Below are 13227 nucleotides of genomic sequence, written 5' to 3' on the forward strand. Positions count from 1 at the left end.
CCTTTACCAGTCTGAACTAGCCCATTTTGAAGGGTTAGGATTAGCATAACCCATCCAATTTTCTGTTCCCTTCAAAACAGAACAGAAAATATCATAGTTCTGTTGAACCAGTATTCCCTTAACTTTCACAGCAATTGAAACGATTACAAAAAGATTAAATCCCGGCAACTGTCAGAGATGGATCCTCGTCCTCTAGAATCAGCTGTAAGACCACTTTCTCCTGTTTCTTCCCTATAGATCTCTAAGATAACTCTAAAAAATGATTAATCTAGAACATCTCTATCAGATCCCATCCAGATTAGATGCTAGATTAGATGTTGTCTGATGATTCAAAATTTGAAATATGTTTTAGAAACAATGGAAAATGTGTCCTGCATGCTAAAGAGGAGAGAAACGATCTGACCTGTCAGCATATCTGTAATAGTGTAGGGATGCATTAATAGAATAGAAACTTTCCTGTCGTCATTAAATACATATAAATGTATATAATGAGATTAGTGGGCAGCCAAAGGCAGCAATCGGGAAGCTAGCACTTGCTTTATCCTGGAAACTGCTGCATCCCAAGCCTGATGCTCTACCCTACAACCAAGCTGCTTAGGCCTCAATGCATATGGCATGGATGATTTGAAAGAGCCAGTAATGCTGAATTAGGTCTTTAGACCCCTCAGTTCTTAGATGGCTTCAAAATGTGGCTAAAAGAAAATTTGATATTAAAGATGTTAATTATAACCTGTTACTCACTTTACATAAAAAATTAGTATGTATTCAATAAACATCTAATTTCACCATTTGATATATTGATTGTAAATATAGACAAAGACATTTGAAATTATTTTCATATCATTAGACTTTTTTTCTTGTCTTAGCCCTTCTGGAAATGGCATTTGTAGTTTACTAAACTTAGATAAAAGTAGAATAAAAAGAGAACCATTTTACAAACTTTGTTAACAGGATGAGGAACGACACACATTACAGCAACTTTTTGGCCACATCAAAATGCATTTTATTATAAATCAAGGATGTACAAGTTTTTATTTTTTTATGACAAGAAAGTACAGCTTTACATGTTACCAAAAGAGTAGGAAAAAGAAAATCATAAAAATCATCTTGAGTTAAAACTTCATGGTAATACAGGTAAAAGAACCAACAGTGAGTCCTGTTTGGTGGGGGTGGGGGGAATGTAATAAGATGTGATATTTGGTAACTAGAACATTTCAGCAGAAATCTTGTTCATATGCATGCTGTACAGCCAGATAATCAACTGTTGTGACAATGCAGCAGGGTGACAATGCAGGAAGAGAGAAGAAAAGAGAAAGGAGAGACACAGCTGATCCACAGTGCAAACGTTCTGGATAAAAAAAGGAAATCCACAGGAAAGCGACTTATTTAGGCTTCTACAAGGCACTTTCTGTTAGTTAAATTCTCTGTTGTGCTTTAGGCAGACTTCATGGTTCTCTCTAATCCCCTACCCTGATTTCAGAAGTCATCTTTCCTGTTTACATAGTCACTTATGAAACCAGTTTTTCAGAGAAAGCTGATTGCGTTTACATGGACACAAGTAATCATGTTACCATGTGCGGGTCTGTTAGCAGGACAGAGAGAGAGCAGCCAGACAAACTCCTAACCGGTGTGACCGACAGAAATTTACAGGACATAGCACAGGATTATTTAGGCTCAGTAGGGGAGAAAAATTAATTTGTAATTAATTAGTTGATTTTTATTGATGTTTCCTTGACCGCTGCAGAGGATGGACAAAGTGAAGCCCACAGTCACAATAGGAGTCAGATCAAATAATACAGATGCCAGTAAACATTTGGAAACACTTTTGAATAGATTTAAACAGCTGTCTATGGAGGTTGTGCATCACTGAAAATTTCAGGGGGGAAAAAAAAAATGCTTTTAACTCATGTACCTTGCAGTCGGTACCGACTCATACATTTAATAAAATAGAATTCTAGTATCTGCTCCTTGAGATCCATGAGACACTGACATAAAAAATGTACCTAAAAAAACTCTGGAAAATTCTGTAGATGTGTCTATAACATGGCAGTGATCGTTTTTATTATGTTGAGGCACTCACACTTTAAAGAACATTATAACCCTTGAACCTTTGCTTGACCAAGGAAAAAAAAATCTAATTTGATATCTAAGCTAATACATATAATCTGGATAACATGGCAGTTCCCTAGAAGTGAAAGCCATGGTTGCAGTAAAGTGCTTACTGTCTGACAAAATGTCACTAGATTTATTGCTCTTTTTGCTCTGCTAGAGGTAGAAAACACTAAGTTAAATGCCACATTGTACAATATTGCCAACAACCAGTACAGGAGTTTTGCTTAAACTGTGGGTGCTCCCATGAGGTGAATGCAGATCTCAAACTAAATACTGACAGCCTTTAAGAAACACTGGTATGCAAAATCAAGTTACTGAACCAAAAAGGTACTGGCCCACTTTGAGCATCGTTATTGTTTTTAATCAAAATATCCCTGTTCCATTATTACTGAAATATTGCATCTCATTACCTTGTTATTACCTAAATATTGCTTTCCCATTATCTTGTTTTTACAATCACCATTACAGCTATCAAATAAAGTTAAAAATGCAGACAAATAAAAGCCAACTTTCTGAAAGCTAACATAGCTGGTTCCAAATGAAAACAGAGTCTACAGCAAGTTATAACATTACCAGCTCTTAGAAAAGAAGTTGTTGAGTAAAAAGACAGAACCTAAAGGAGTAATGGCTATTTCTTCAACACTTAAATGTTTAAATTGAGAACGTGGGACAGATGGCTTAGCTGTCAGCCATGTTTATGTAGTAGTAGCAATACAAATACTAGGAGCAATACACTGGGTCATGTTTGCTTAAGTCTACAAAATTAGGATCCAGTGTTAAAACAGAAAACACAACAAAAAATATGGCAGTGATGGTGTGTTTGTTTCCTTCACTTGCAGGCGTGAGAATCATATAGCATACAGGAACGTTGTAACTGATCTGTTATTTAAGACCCCAAAACATGGCACAGCAGTTTATAGCACTCGAACCAGGATATTATCATTACCCTTATTATGATAATTATCTATAGAAAGGTTGGTGGTAATCATTTTAACCACTTTTTGTAGTGTCAGAATGTTGGGCCACAAAGTTAAGATAAAATATTCTGACCCTACAAGGAGTGTCAAAAGAATTGATAATTGGGATAAACTGGCTTTGATGCTGGAGACAAAGATAGAATAATCCATTGCTTTAGTACTGACAATCCGGGTTAAGCTCCACTATATAAGGACTGCTAGCACAAGGAACTTGTCGTGAGTCAAAACAGGGCTCAAAGCTCATTTTTGACTCTTGACCACCGCTGTCTGAAATAAAATGAGCATTCAAACGCTCTGATTGACAAACTGACAGTATTAGAGCAGCGTAAAAGATCTTGACATGAAAAAGAGGTGACTACTTGAAGGCTGACTGCAATTCTTTGAAAGCAGCTCGTCTCTGTTTCTGCTCCTCAGCCTGCTTCTTCTTGACCTCCTGCTCTTGGCGGATTTCTGCCTCAAACCGGTTGGACTCACTGATGGCCTGGACCTGCAACAGGAGATCACACCAGTTAATTAGACTAGCTATGGTGAAAATGAATAAAAAAGATGCTAGCTAACTAGCGTGTTGTAAGTAGGACATTGTATGTTGATCTGCACTTACTGTATCAAAAGCCCAAATGGACACTATCTGTCAAGTGTTTAAAATTTGAATAGACGCTAAAGTCTAGATCTGAGAGCTGGCAGGCTACAGGAGGGGAAGAATATGGGCAGAAGGTGATAATTTATTTAAATTCAATTCAACTTTATTTATATAGCGCCAATTCACAACAAAGTCATCTCAAGGCACTTTGCATTAGGAAACAGTGGAGAAAATTAAGTCCCTTTGGCGGAAGAAACCTCCAGCAGAACCAGGCTCAGAGTGGGGGCGGCCATCTGCCTTGACCAGTTGGAATGAATGGAAAGTGGAGAGAAAAGAGCAACAAGAAGCAGCAAGAAAACACTGGGCAGGTTGGTAGGAGCAGTAGCTGCACACTGGAAACACACAGCTCCACATGCAGAAAGGGAGAGAGAGAGGGGGACAGAAAGGGGTATGCACAACTACAAGAGTGAAAGACACAAAGTTAATGTCATGCGGTGGTGGCATATAAATGTGGAGTGAAAGGAGAGGAGAGAGGGACGAAAGAAGGAAAGGAGTTCAGTGCATTGGGGGGTTGTTCCCCTACAGTCTAAGCTTATAGCAGCATGGCTTTATCAAAGAGGAAGGTTATAAGCCTAGTTAGTTTTAAGGTGTATCGTTTGCTGGATATCAACTATGTAGCCAGTGGTTGAATGATGACATATGGCTGTACATCTCATCACTATTCAGATTTGGCAGGGGTCCAAGTCCGACATTGTTTTGGCAAAGTTATACCTTAAATTAAAGTTAAACCTTAATTTTAGTGAACTCCAACTTGCATAATCAAGTTTCAAATATGATTCAATGTCACCTGCTCTGGCCCCAGGAAGACATTTGACCTGGCTGTGGGAGCCTCTAACTTCATATTTCTGACTGGAGAGCTGCCAATTACCAGACTTGGTTTCTCAGCGGGAATACCTCTCACCATGAATATATGTGACTGCAGCTGATGTACATGTATCGTTAATTTCTGATGACATGTACAACCATTCCGCTAACTCAGTGCAGACTAGGAGTGAGGCAACTGACATAATTCATTTTACGAAACATGCGTCAACTTTATGCAAGTTAGGCTAAAAATTAGTGGTACACAAAGATTTGGTATCTGGGACAATAAAGAAATGTCATCTAAGTGTGCAGATTTAGTTGTTAAAGGTTAAGTAAAGCATGGAAATATAATTCCATTTATTTGTGTTCTGAAATCACCAGATATGAATTCTTCAAGATACCACTGAGATTAAGGAAAAGAAAAGAAACTTGGAGCAGCCTCTTCTCTCTGACTCTGAGTGAGAGCTCAGCCTAGTGTCCCTATCTTCTATCTTCAGTAGAGAGAGAGCAGAATTTCAGGTAAAGTCAAAACTACTCATTAACATCAGTGCTCCTTCAGGTACCGTGCCGCAAATGAATGATCACTAAATCCTTAATGATCAAAACACTCAAACAATCAGAATCGTGCAGAAAAGTGATCATTTCAGCTACGCAGCAGTAGCCCACATCCCGTCATGTATTCACCATAACAAGCTTGTTGGCTATGAACACGTTAGCTTACACAGAACCAAAGCTGGAAGTTATAAAAAGCTGGATGTGCTGCGATTAATGCACTGTTCAACCAAATGTACGACAGGTTTTGGTGGACACTAGAGCCGGTTTCAGACATGAATTCTGGACAAAGTTAGGAGAATTCAGCCTCTGACATTATCCGCAGTGGTCTCTCAGACATGGAACTCAGAGTGGGAGATCGCTTGAGTGAGGAGCCTTCATGTGAAAATACGCTCAATTTCCATGTGCGATGAGCGAGCTCAGGAGGCACAATTTGATGTAAAACATAATCTTTGGTAAACTAACAGCACATAAAGGCCTTCGTCTGAAAAAAAAAAAAAATCACTTAACTACAGTGGCAGAAATAGAAATATCAATATGCCCATTCACTCACTTTTAATCCTCCCGTTGATTCAAAACAGAGCAGCGAGCTACACGGACGAGCTCCCCAGCATAATATGGACATTGCACTAAGGGGCTCGTAGGATATAATCCGGATAATGTCTGCACTGTTTCACATGGATATTTTACATTCCCACATACACCCCTACATGACAAAGTCAGGATAATGTCAGAATTCCAGTTCATGTCTGAAAGGAGCTTAAGACAGTCACACTCCCGAACCAGGTAGGGCCCTGTTGCAGCTTGTAGCAGGGAGTCCCCATCAGCAAAGACCGAGGAGGACAGGGATCAGTAATAGTGACTGCTTTCATGTTCATTCTTCTATTCTGTTACAGTATTTAAATTTAAGTAAATCGAACTGTTTATTGAGGAAACCATATTCCATTCGTTTGAATTGAAGAAACTCTTGCTTGCTTTAATTATATTTTGGAGACTATATTTTAGTCTGTAAAACACAGATTACCACAAATTAACACAGATTACTCAATTGTTATGTTATTATTATATTATGATATATTATTATTATTATTATTTATTAAACAAAATATGAAAAAGGGTTTAATGGGAAAATAATCGATAGATTAATCGACAAAAAATAATAATAATTGTTAGGCGCAGCCCTACTGCCACTTACCTGCTCAACCTCAAACCTAATAGATAATGCTGGTATGAATATAAACTTTGTAGCGTGGATCCACATTATTAACACTTCATGAACTTATAATTAAGTTAGTAAACGGGGTAGGACACCATTAAATGATAAATAAATTGACCTTGTCTTTAATTCGCTTGAAATAAGAAATAATGCACACTTATGCACATAGTTATTGCACGCAAAAATTTCTCCTGTACGTCTCACTGGGGACCTAAATTAAAGCCTTTTGAGATGTTCCTGTTATAACAGGCTGTTTATGCTGATGGCATATACAACAGAATATTCCTACTGATCCTGCCAGTTATGAGAGACATTGTTTAACGTGCTATTTTCGTAAATATCCTTTTTAAAAAACTGAAAAATGTTTCCACTTTTAAATTTATGAGGTTCCAACAACTAGGAACATACCATGAGTAGTCTGCAGTGCTGTAAGACTTGAGATTGGTCTTGGAACCACTTTTTTTAGGTCTTGGTCTCGTCTCAGCCGCATTCAAAATCACAACTGTGGCAAGATCACCAAATTGCCTGAGCATTTACTGTGATTTAAAGACAAAGGTCCTGTTTAAAAGGCAGCCAGTTAATTTACTTATTTCTTATTGGAAACTCTTGGCTGTCATCTCTCTCCACTCACACTTCTGAGCTAAATGATCTGTACTAAAATGAGACTCCCGAAACCACAGAATTTGGCAACATTGTGATTACTGAGCCTGGGCCCATGTCACACTTATTGGAATGGAAGCACTAATAGAATGGAAGCACATAGAAGGGTACACTAAATACCAATGTTGTTAAATAGCCATAGCAATGTGCCACTGTAGCAAAACTCTTACAGATATTTTAATTGCTCACCCACAGAGATTTTGCCAATATTAGCGAACTGTGTAAACATTATACCTAATGTTTCAGGTCACTAGTTTCAGCTTTTTGCCAGCTATTTGTAGCTTGGTGTAGCTTGGTGTGTTCTCATTCACTCTCTATGTCACTCTACCGCTGTTCTCTATCTCGCTGAGCTGGGGTGGAAGGGACAATTAATTGGTGTGTTTAAGGACAGCAACAAACAAATCATACGGCCTTTATTAAGCCAACGTCTGTCTCTTTGCAACGGTCTTTGCTATATAAGAAATTTGCAGTCAGCTTACTTTGGCTTCAAAAAAGGTCTTGGCTCCTTTGACCCCTTCTGTGGAGACATCAATTTCAGAGAGGCGAGCAAGTACACTGAGCCCACTGTCCTCTGCCAGCTCTCCTGCCGCTGCCTTCCTGAAGATCAGCAGGAACTGTAGAACAGGAGGAAGGCAAAACAGGAACATGGATTTATAGCAGAATGATTTCATGTCTACTAATGGATCTAAACTGTTTTGCTGTTTTACCTCTCTGAAGCTGAGCTTGTTGTCCAGGTCCTCGTCCACCTCCTTGATCATGTTCTTCAACCCAATGTGTGTCTGTGGAGCACCAAGCTTCTCCATCATCAGTTTCAGTTCCATCAGGTCAATGTAATTGTCTTTTCCAGCATCGTACCTTGATGAATTCCAGAAGAAAACTGTTAATGTTTCTTGCGGGTCACTGCTATGTGCTCCTTCAATTAAATTATTACAGTACAAATCAAAGGGACTAACATTTATTAAACATGGATCAATTTTGTGAATATATTAACTCTCAAATAACTCTACATCAGTTTGACTTGGTTGTTCTGTTTGAGTACGTGTGAGAGCACACAAATAATATTTTATGTTAAGGGCACGTTATAACAATTTATTTACCCGATGTGTGATTCTCATAACTTGAGAATAAAAGAAAAAGGTTTTCTTTTGCAAATAGTTCACAATGTGCCAATGAGTCAACATTGGCACATTGTGGCACATTAGTGGTGTGCTGACGCTTACGTTGTCTGGTAATCTGTGCATACACACATTTTAGGTGGAATTAAGGGCAATCCAATCACTGTAGAAAATATATATAAGGATCTTTGTTTTCTGAATTAAAAAAACATGTCACCTAGTGGAGCGTTGTGTCTGGCTGATGTGTTTCATGTGTTTTCAAAAAAATGTTCAATATGCCAATGTTTGGCATCCTTTTTTTCAGCACATGACCTATATCACCATCATCACTATGTAAACAATTACCTAAAAAGCACTTGTGACATTATAAGGTTTTTAGGGTTCCCATTTAGTGCGAAAGTATCCATAAAATACAGTTATCTATTTAGACTCCTCAAAAATAGTTCCTGTACAAAATAGCACAGAGGGCTACATCAACTCAGCATGTTTTATTACTTTAAATATAGTTGAATTAAACATTAACAGAAAAGTCAACAAGGACCCACGCATCTTTACATAGCCCGTCTAATCAAAATAAGTTGTATTATTTTAACGTAAAAAATATTTTGCAGTGGATAGAAGCCTAATTGGATTCAGACCATGACCAGTGTTTGCCATTTGGTAAACTAAATCATTTATGGTTGGAACTACCAGCTATCGAAATGAATAAATAGAATAGCATTCTTTATTCAGCTCTGTGCTATGTTCAACTGAGAAAGTCTGCGTTCATGAGACTGCATTTCCTCTTTGGCAAGTGGACTTCATGTCCAGACAAGTTAATTTCCACATAAATCCTGGCTCTCTAGTCATTAGCATGGCTAAAGCTGGAAAACATGACTTTTTTCGTCCCATTCTAATGATCTATTCTGCCACAGATGGGATAAACTTCAATATCAGTATAAATAATAGTATTTGATTTTTAGGTGATTTTTTGAGTTATTTTAAAATGTATCTCTTCTAAACTGGTCTCGCTGGTTGTCATGATTCCAAATCTATTTCAGTGATAGACAAAGGAAGTTTCTCATGAAGAAAGATTTTCAGTGTTTTATGTCTCTTAATTGAACTGTATTAGGCTTCAGATTTTACTTTACTTGCTAAAAAAACAATCCCATATATCACAGGGTTGGAAATTCTGCAACTGCCAAACAGGGTGGGATTATGTGTAGTGGTGGGCCAATTGGCCAAGGATTCCAGTCCAAATGTCAGGTACACAAAAAGTAGCATATTTTCATAAATAATGCATTTGTAAAAGACCAATTTATGACATTCCACATTGCAGATTAAATCGCTTAAATTAGTTGTCTCACTTTAACATCCGATGTGTTGTTTATGTTCTGTTGTGAATAAAATATGAGTTGATGAGATTTGCTAATCACTGCAAATCTGTGAGCCAGGCTTCCAAAACAAGAGGTCCATGGAGAAAACAGATTACTGTATGCAGAAATGGATTCCCAGTAACCTAGCAACTTGTAAACACAGTGAATGTGAAATAGTGAACAGCTGGTTGTCCAGAGTTGCATGATAGGTTGGTTTATAAGAACAAAAGGGGAAGGGGATTACTCAGAAATGTGATTCTGATGAGCTGGATTGACATTAAACTGAAATAGGCTATGAGGATGAAAAGAGGAAATGTTTGTTTTTTGATTAATCTGCCCAACTTGTCAAATGTAACTTCTGTGTTTCAGTGGTTCCCTTCAGTTCAAATATTTACCATTACCTTATGACAGAGAACAGCGTATTTACCTAAATAATACTGCTTTAATATTTTTAAGCCTGTTTTATTTTTCATATGTTCCACACTTTTGGTTAAAACAAGAAAGTGCCTTGTAAAACCACAGAGTGGCATGTAGACTTTAGAATCTAGCTGGGGACCTCTGTTGCATGTTACGCCCTCACCCTTACCCACATTGCCACCTCACAGCTAGAAGGAACTTGTTTCATATCCACTTGTTGCTGTTGCATTGTTTATTCATAGAATATCTTTACCCTTTAATGAATGCAGGACAGGACTGTGCATATTATCCCTATTATAACGTGCATATTATCCCTTTAGGACAATGAAGTGAATTAGGTAAGAGGATTTGCTTTTATCTTTGCCAGAGACATATATGTTGATTAGTTTTTATTCTGTCAAAAAAATATTATCAATATTTCAAAAATACAGCTTTAAAACATTTATTATTATTTTTATTTAATCGGTTTAGTTTAGTTTAGAACACACATGCTAGTTTAGGGCTGCACGATACTGCAAAAAACTTCTGTCTCCATTGCAATAAAACACCCTGTACACCCTCTTTGCCAATTCTAATGATTTTAACTTACAAGATAAATGCTTAAGCTGTATTGAAGCTGTACTGTCGGTTTAAGTCTGAAAAGTAAGTAGTGCATTTAAAATGCCTGGACAGGCCTTGACATGACACAAGATCTTAAAGAATCTGGGCAGAGTAACAGTCACAACAGCCAAAAGTCATGGATATCCAAAACAAAACCAGTTGTTTTTTTTTCAGTGAAGAGGTGAAGGATATGGAAAAGCAGAAGACACAGGTGACTTATTGATACAGAAAGAAATGTTAGTTATAGATGCTATTTATAGTATTTTGATTTACACCTTCACTTATCCAGCAAGTAAATGTGAACTCAAGGTCAGCTAACTACAGGAAGAGCACTGAACAAGAGGGACATTCATTCCATCACTGCCATGCTGCTACAAGTCATGACTTACTCTGCAGGACTGCAACAAGGTACAATATAAATTCGACCAAGTCAGTCTCCTCTATAACTAAGGGAAATGTGATGAAGTAAGGCTTCAACACCTTCTGACACAGTTGTTAAGTAACAGTAAGTTCCACAAACACTGACATAGAGTTATGCCAGAATATAATGATTGCGCCACAGTCACTTCCTCCTGCAACAGTAAAGGCAGCTTCACATAAGAGAACTTTAACAGGTGATGGATTTGTTCCTCACAACATCCTCTATGTATGTTGCACTTTCCCTGGCGCATTGCTTTGAATAGTTACATGTTCCTGTGGCTGCAATAACGAGACAGAAGAGAAATGCCTCCTCTTAAAAACACGGATCATAACTGTCAAACTACTGTAAGTGTAATATTTATCTCACTGCTCATTTCTGACTACAGAAAGCTGTCACCTAATGTCTGACGAACAAATGAGGTCAACTGACGGCAAGTGGCTATTTATTAACCACACATCATCAAACCCAGAAAACACTTCGAACTACACTCAATGAAAGCCTATAATCAGATCTCCTTATCGCTGCCTTGCATGATGTCCCCACCCAGGAAGGTCTCCAGCTACACACAAGCATGGGGACGTTACTTTCAACATATGTCCACATAATAGCTAATAACTAGTGGCTTGATTCACAATCGCTTTTCTTAGTTCACTTGACAATTTAGCCTTTGTTATTTGGTCGCGCTTTTCTGATTTCTATCAGTTTTCTATTACATATATAATTTATACCTTTACTTTAGGACACAGGGAATATATTTTCGGGTTTTTTTTGCCAGTGCTCTACATGAGTAACCTGCCAACTCGATTTCCTTATATGAGCAATCTTAAACTTACTTCCCTGTCATAACTTCACGTTATGACTCATATGAAATAAAAATGGGCAACCACTGGCCTGGACACATGTTTAAGATTGGCCTCGAACTTCCAGGGGTAACGTTATCAGGATTCAGCCACACTGTCTCATACTCACGTTTTGAACAGCTTTTCCATGTCCTTGATCTGCTTTCGGGAAAACTCCTTGAACTCGGTGTAGGGGTTGAAGATGTTCATGCTCGGCTGGCAGTGTTCACCCTGCCCCTCGTTCAGCTCTCCTCGCCGCATCAGTTTAGCGCCCAGTTCCGAGTCAGCGCTGGCCGTGCTCGGTTTCTCTTCAGACCCATTTTGGTGTCCGGATACGTCCACAGCAACAGGATCTTCGGCTCCTTCCTCGATCTGCAGCCGACGACTGAGTTTGGACGATAGCTCGTCTGTGGCCATTTTCAAAACTCCGAGCCTAACGAACCTCACTGTTAACGTTACAGCAGAAGCGGAGATGCGTCAGCGCCCACGCTCATACACAGCCGTATATCCGGTTTTTTGCACCTATATATGGTCTTCATACAGGTGGATGTGGCAAGTGCGGAACTGCTTGTCTAACGCTAAGGTTTTGATTAAGTCCAAGATATGATCAATATCTACACTACAGAATGATGCTTGTTCATTTAATACGTACTATTCTGTGCCCTGTCATGTTGTTACCACTCCTTTTAAAGAGATACTATACTGTCTGACAAATCCTGCTTCCTGACTACAGGAAGGCGGGGTCGCACAGCCACAAAGACCAGCTCCACCCACAGCCAGAGCGCCAACAGTACGTCGATCAGGACAATCCGGAATTTCATTAGTTAGCCGATGGCTGGTACTAAGAACAACAGTATCATGGGTTTCGGTCTGTACTGGGTGCGTGTTCTCATGACCTAAACGTTTTAGGTTCCTTTACTTAAGTGAGGGCATTAACGCAAAATCTAAAGCAGTAAAAACGAAATCTGTTGCTACGGTGGTCTACATGATTTCAATGTAACATGGAACCCTTTTGGTTTTAAAGTCCCAATGGTAGATGCTGAAAGGATGTGGTTCCATAGAGGATCTGGAACTATACAATTCAGTGGGCTTAATTACAATTACAAATACAACTAGAATTGGCATTTCCTACAGAAAATGCCTTATATTTGCAGTATTATACCTTTCCAGCAGGTGGCGCTATGCTCCCATCGCTGCTTACATCCATTGCTGTTGGCAGAACTACAGCACTGGATAATAATTACCACGGTTTCACGGTTTTAACACCTATAGTTTTAACATATGATGACAAAAACATAAGCTCCCTCCATAGCATCCCCATCGGAGAATCGACATGTAATTTCGCATGCGATTTCAAGACTGAATCCTGCATTTATGTGTAAAGTTTAATTTAAGTAGCTCACTCGATTGGGGAGTTATGCCATGGAAACGTTTTTCCCACTCAACATTTAACAGCATGTAGGGGGAGAACAATAAGGAAATAGTCAATGTGCTTGGCATCCCCGTGTCCACAGTTGTC

At 38.6% G+C, this 13227-nt stretch overlaps 1 protein-coding gene across 1 annotated transcript; it reads right to left on the bottom strand.

The window, feature by feature from the left end:
* Window positions 1-979: 979 nt before the first annotated feature.
* On the bottom strand, window positions 980-12399 carry efhd2 (EF-hand domain family, member D2). Its single transcript, XM_067527136.1, has 4 exons — window positions 11839-12399; window positions 7669-7816; window positions 7441-7575; window positions 980-3576 (listed from the first exon to the last, which is right to left on the bottom strand). The coding sequence occupies exons 1-4, from the start codon at window positions 12123-12125 to the stop codon at window positions 3445-3447; spliced, it is 702 nt and encodes a 233-aa protein (XP_067383237.1). The 5' UTR covers window positions 12126-12399; the 3' UTR covers window positions 980-3444.
* Between the last annotated feature and the right edge of the window lie 828 nt (window positions 12400-13227).

This window comes from Channa argus, chromosome 13 (genome assembly GCF_033026475.1).
Source record: "Channa argus isolate prfri chromosome 13, Channa argus male v1.0, whole genome shotgun sequence".
NCBI classification, from domain to species: Eukaryota; Metazoa; Chordata; class Actinopteri; order Anabantiformes; family Channidae; genus Channa; species Channa argus.

What these genes read in the sequence shown, in the direction of transcription:
- efhd2 (XM_067527136.1), bottom strand. Translation starts at nt 12,125, where the DNA reads ATGGCCACAGACGAGCTATCGTCCAAACTCAGTCGTCGGCTGCAGATC. An exon ending in ACAAGCTCAGCTTCAGAGAG is followed by an intron (nt 7,576 to 7,668) that starts GTAAAACAGCAA and finishes CCTGTTCTACAG; the next exon opens with TTCCTGCTGATCTTCAGGAA. An exon ending in AGACCTTTTTTGAAGCCAAA is followed by an intron (nt 3,577 to 7,440) that starts GTAAGCTGACTG and finishes CTCCTGTTGCAG; the next exon opens with GTCCAGGCCATCAGTGAGTC.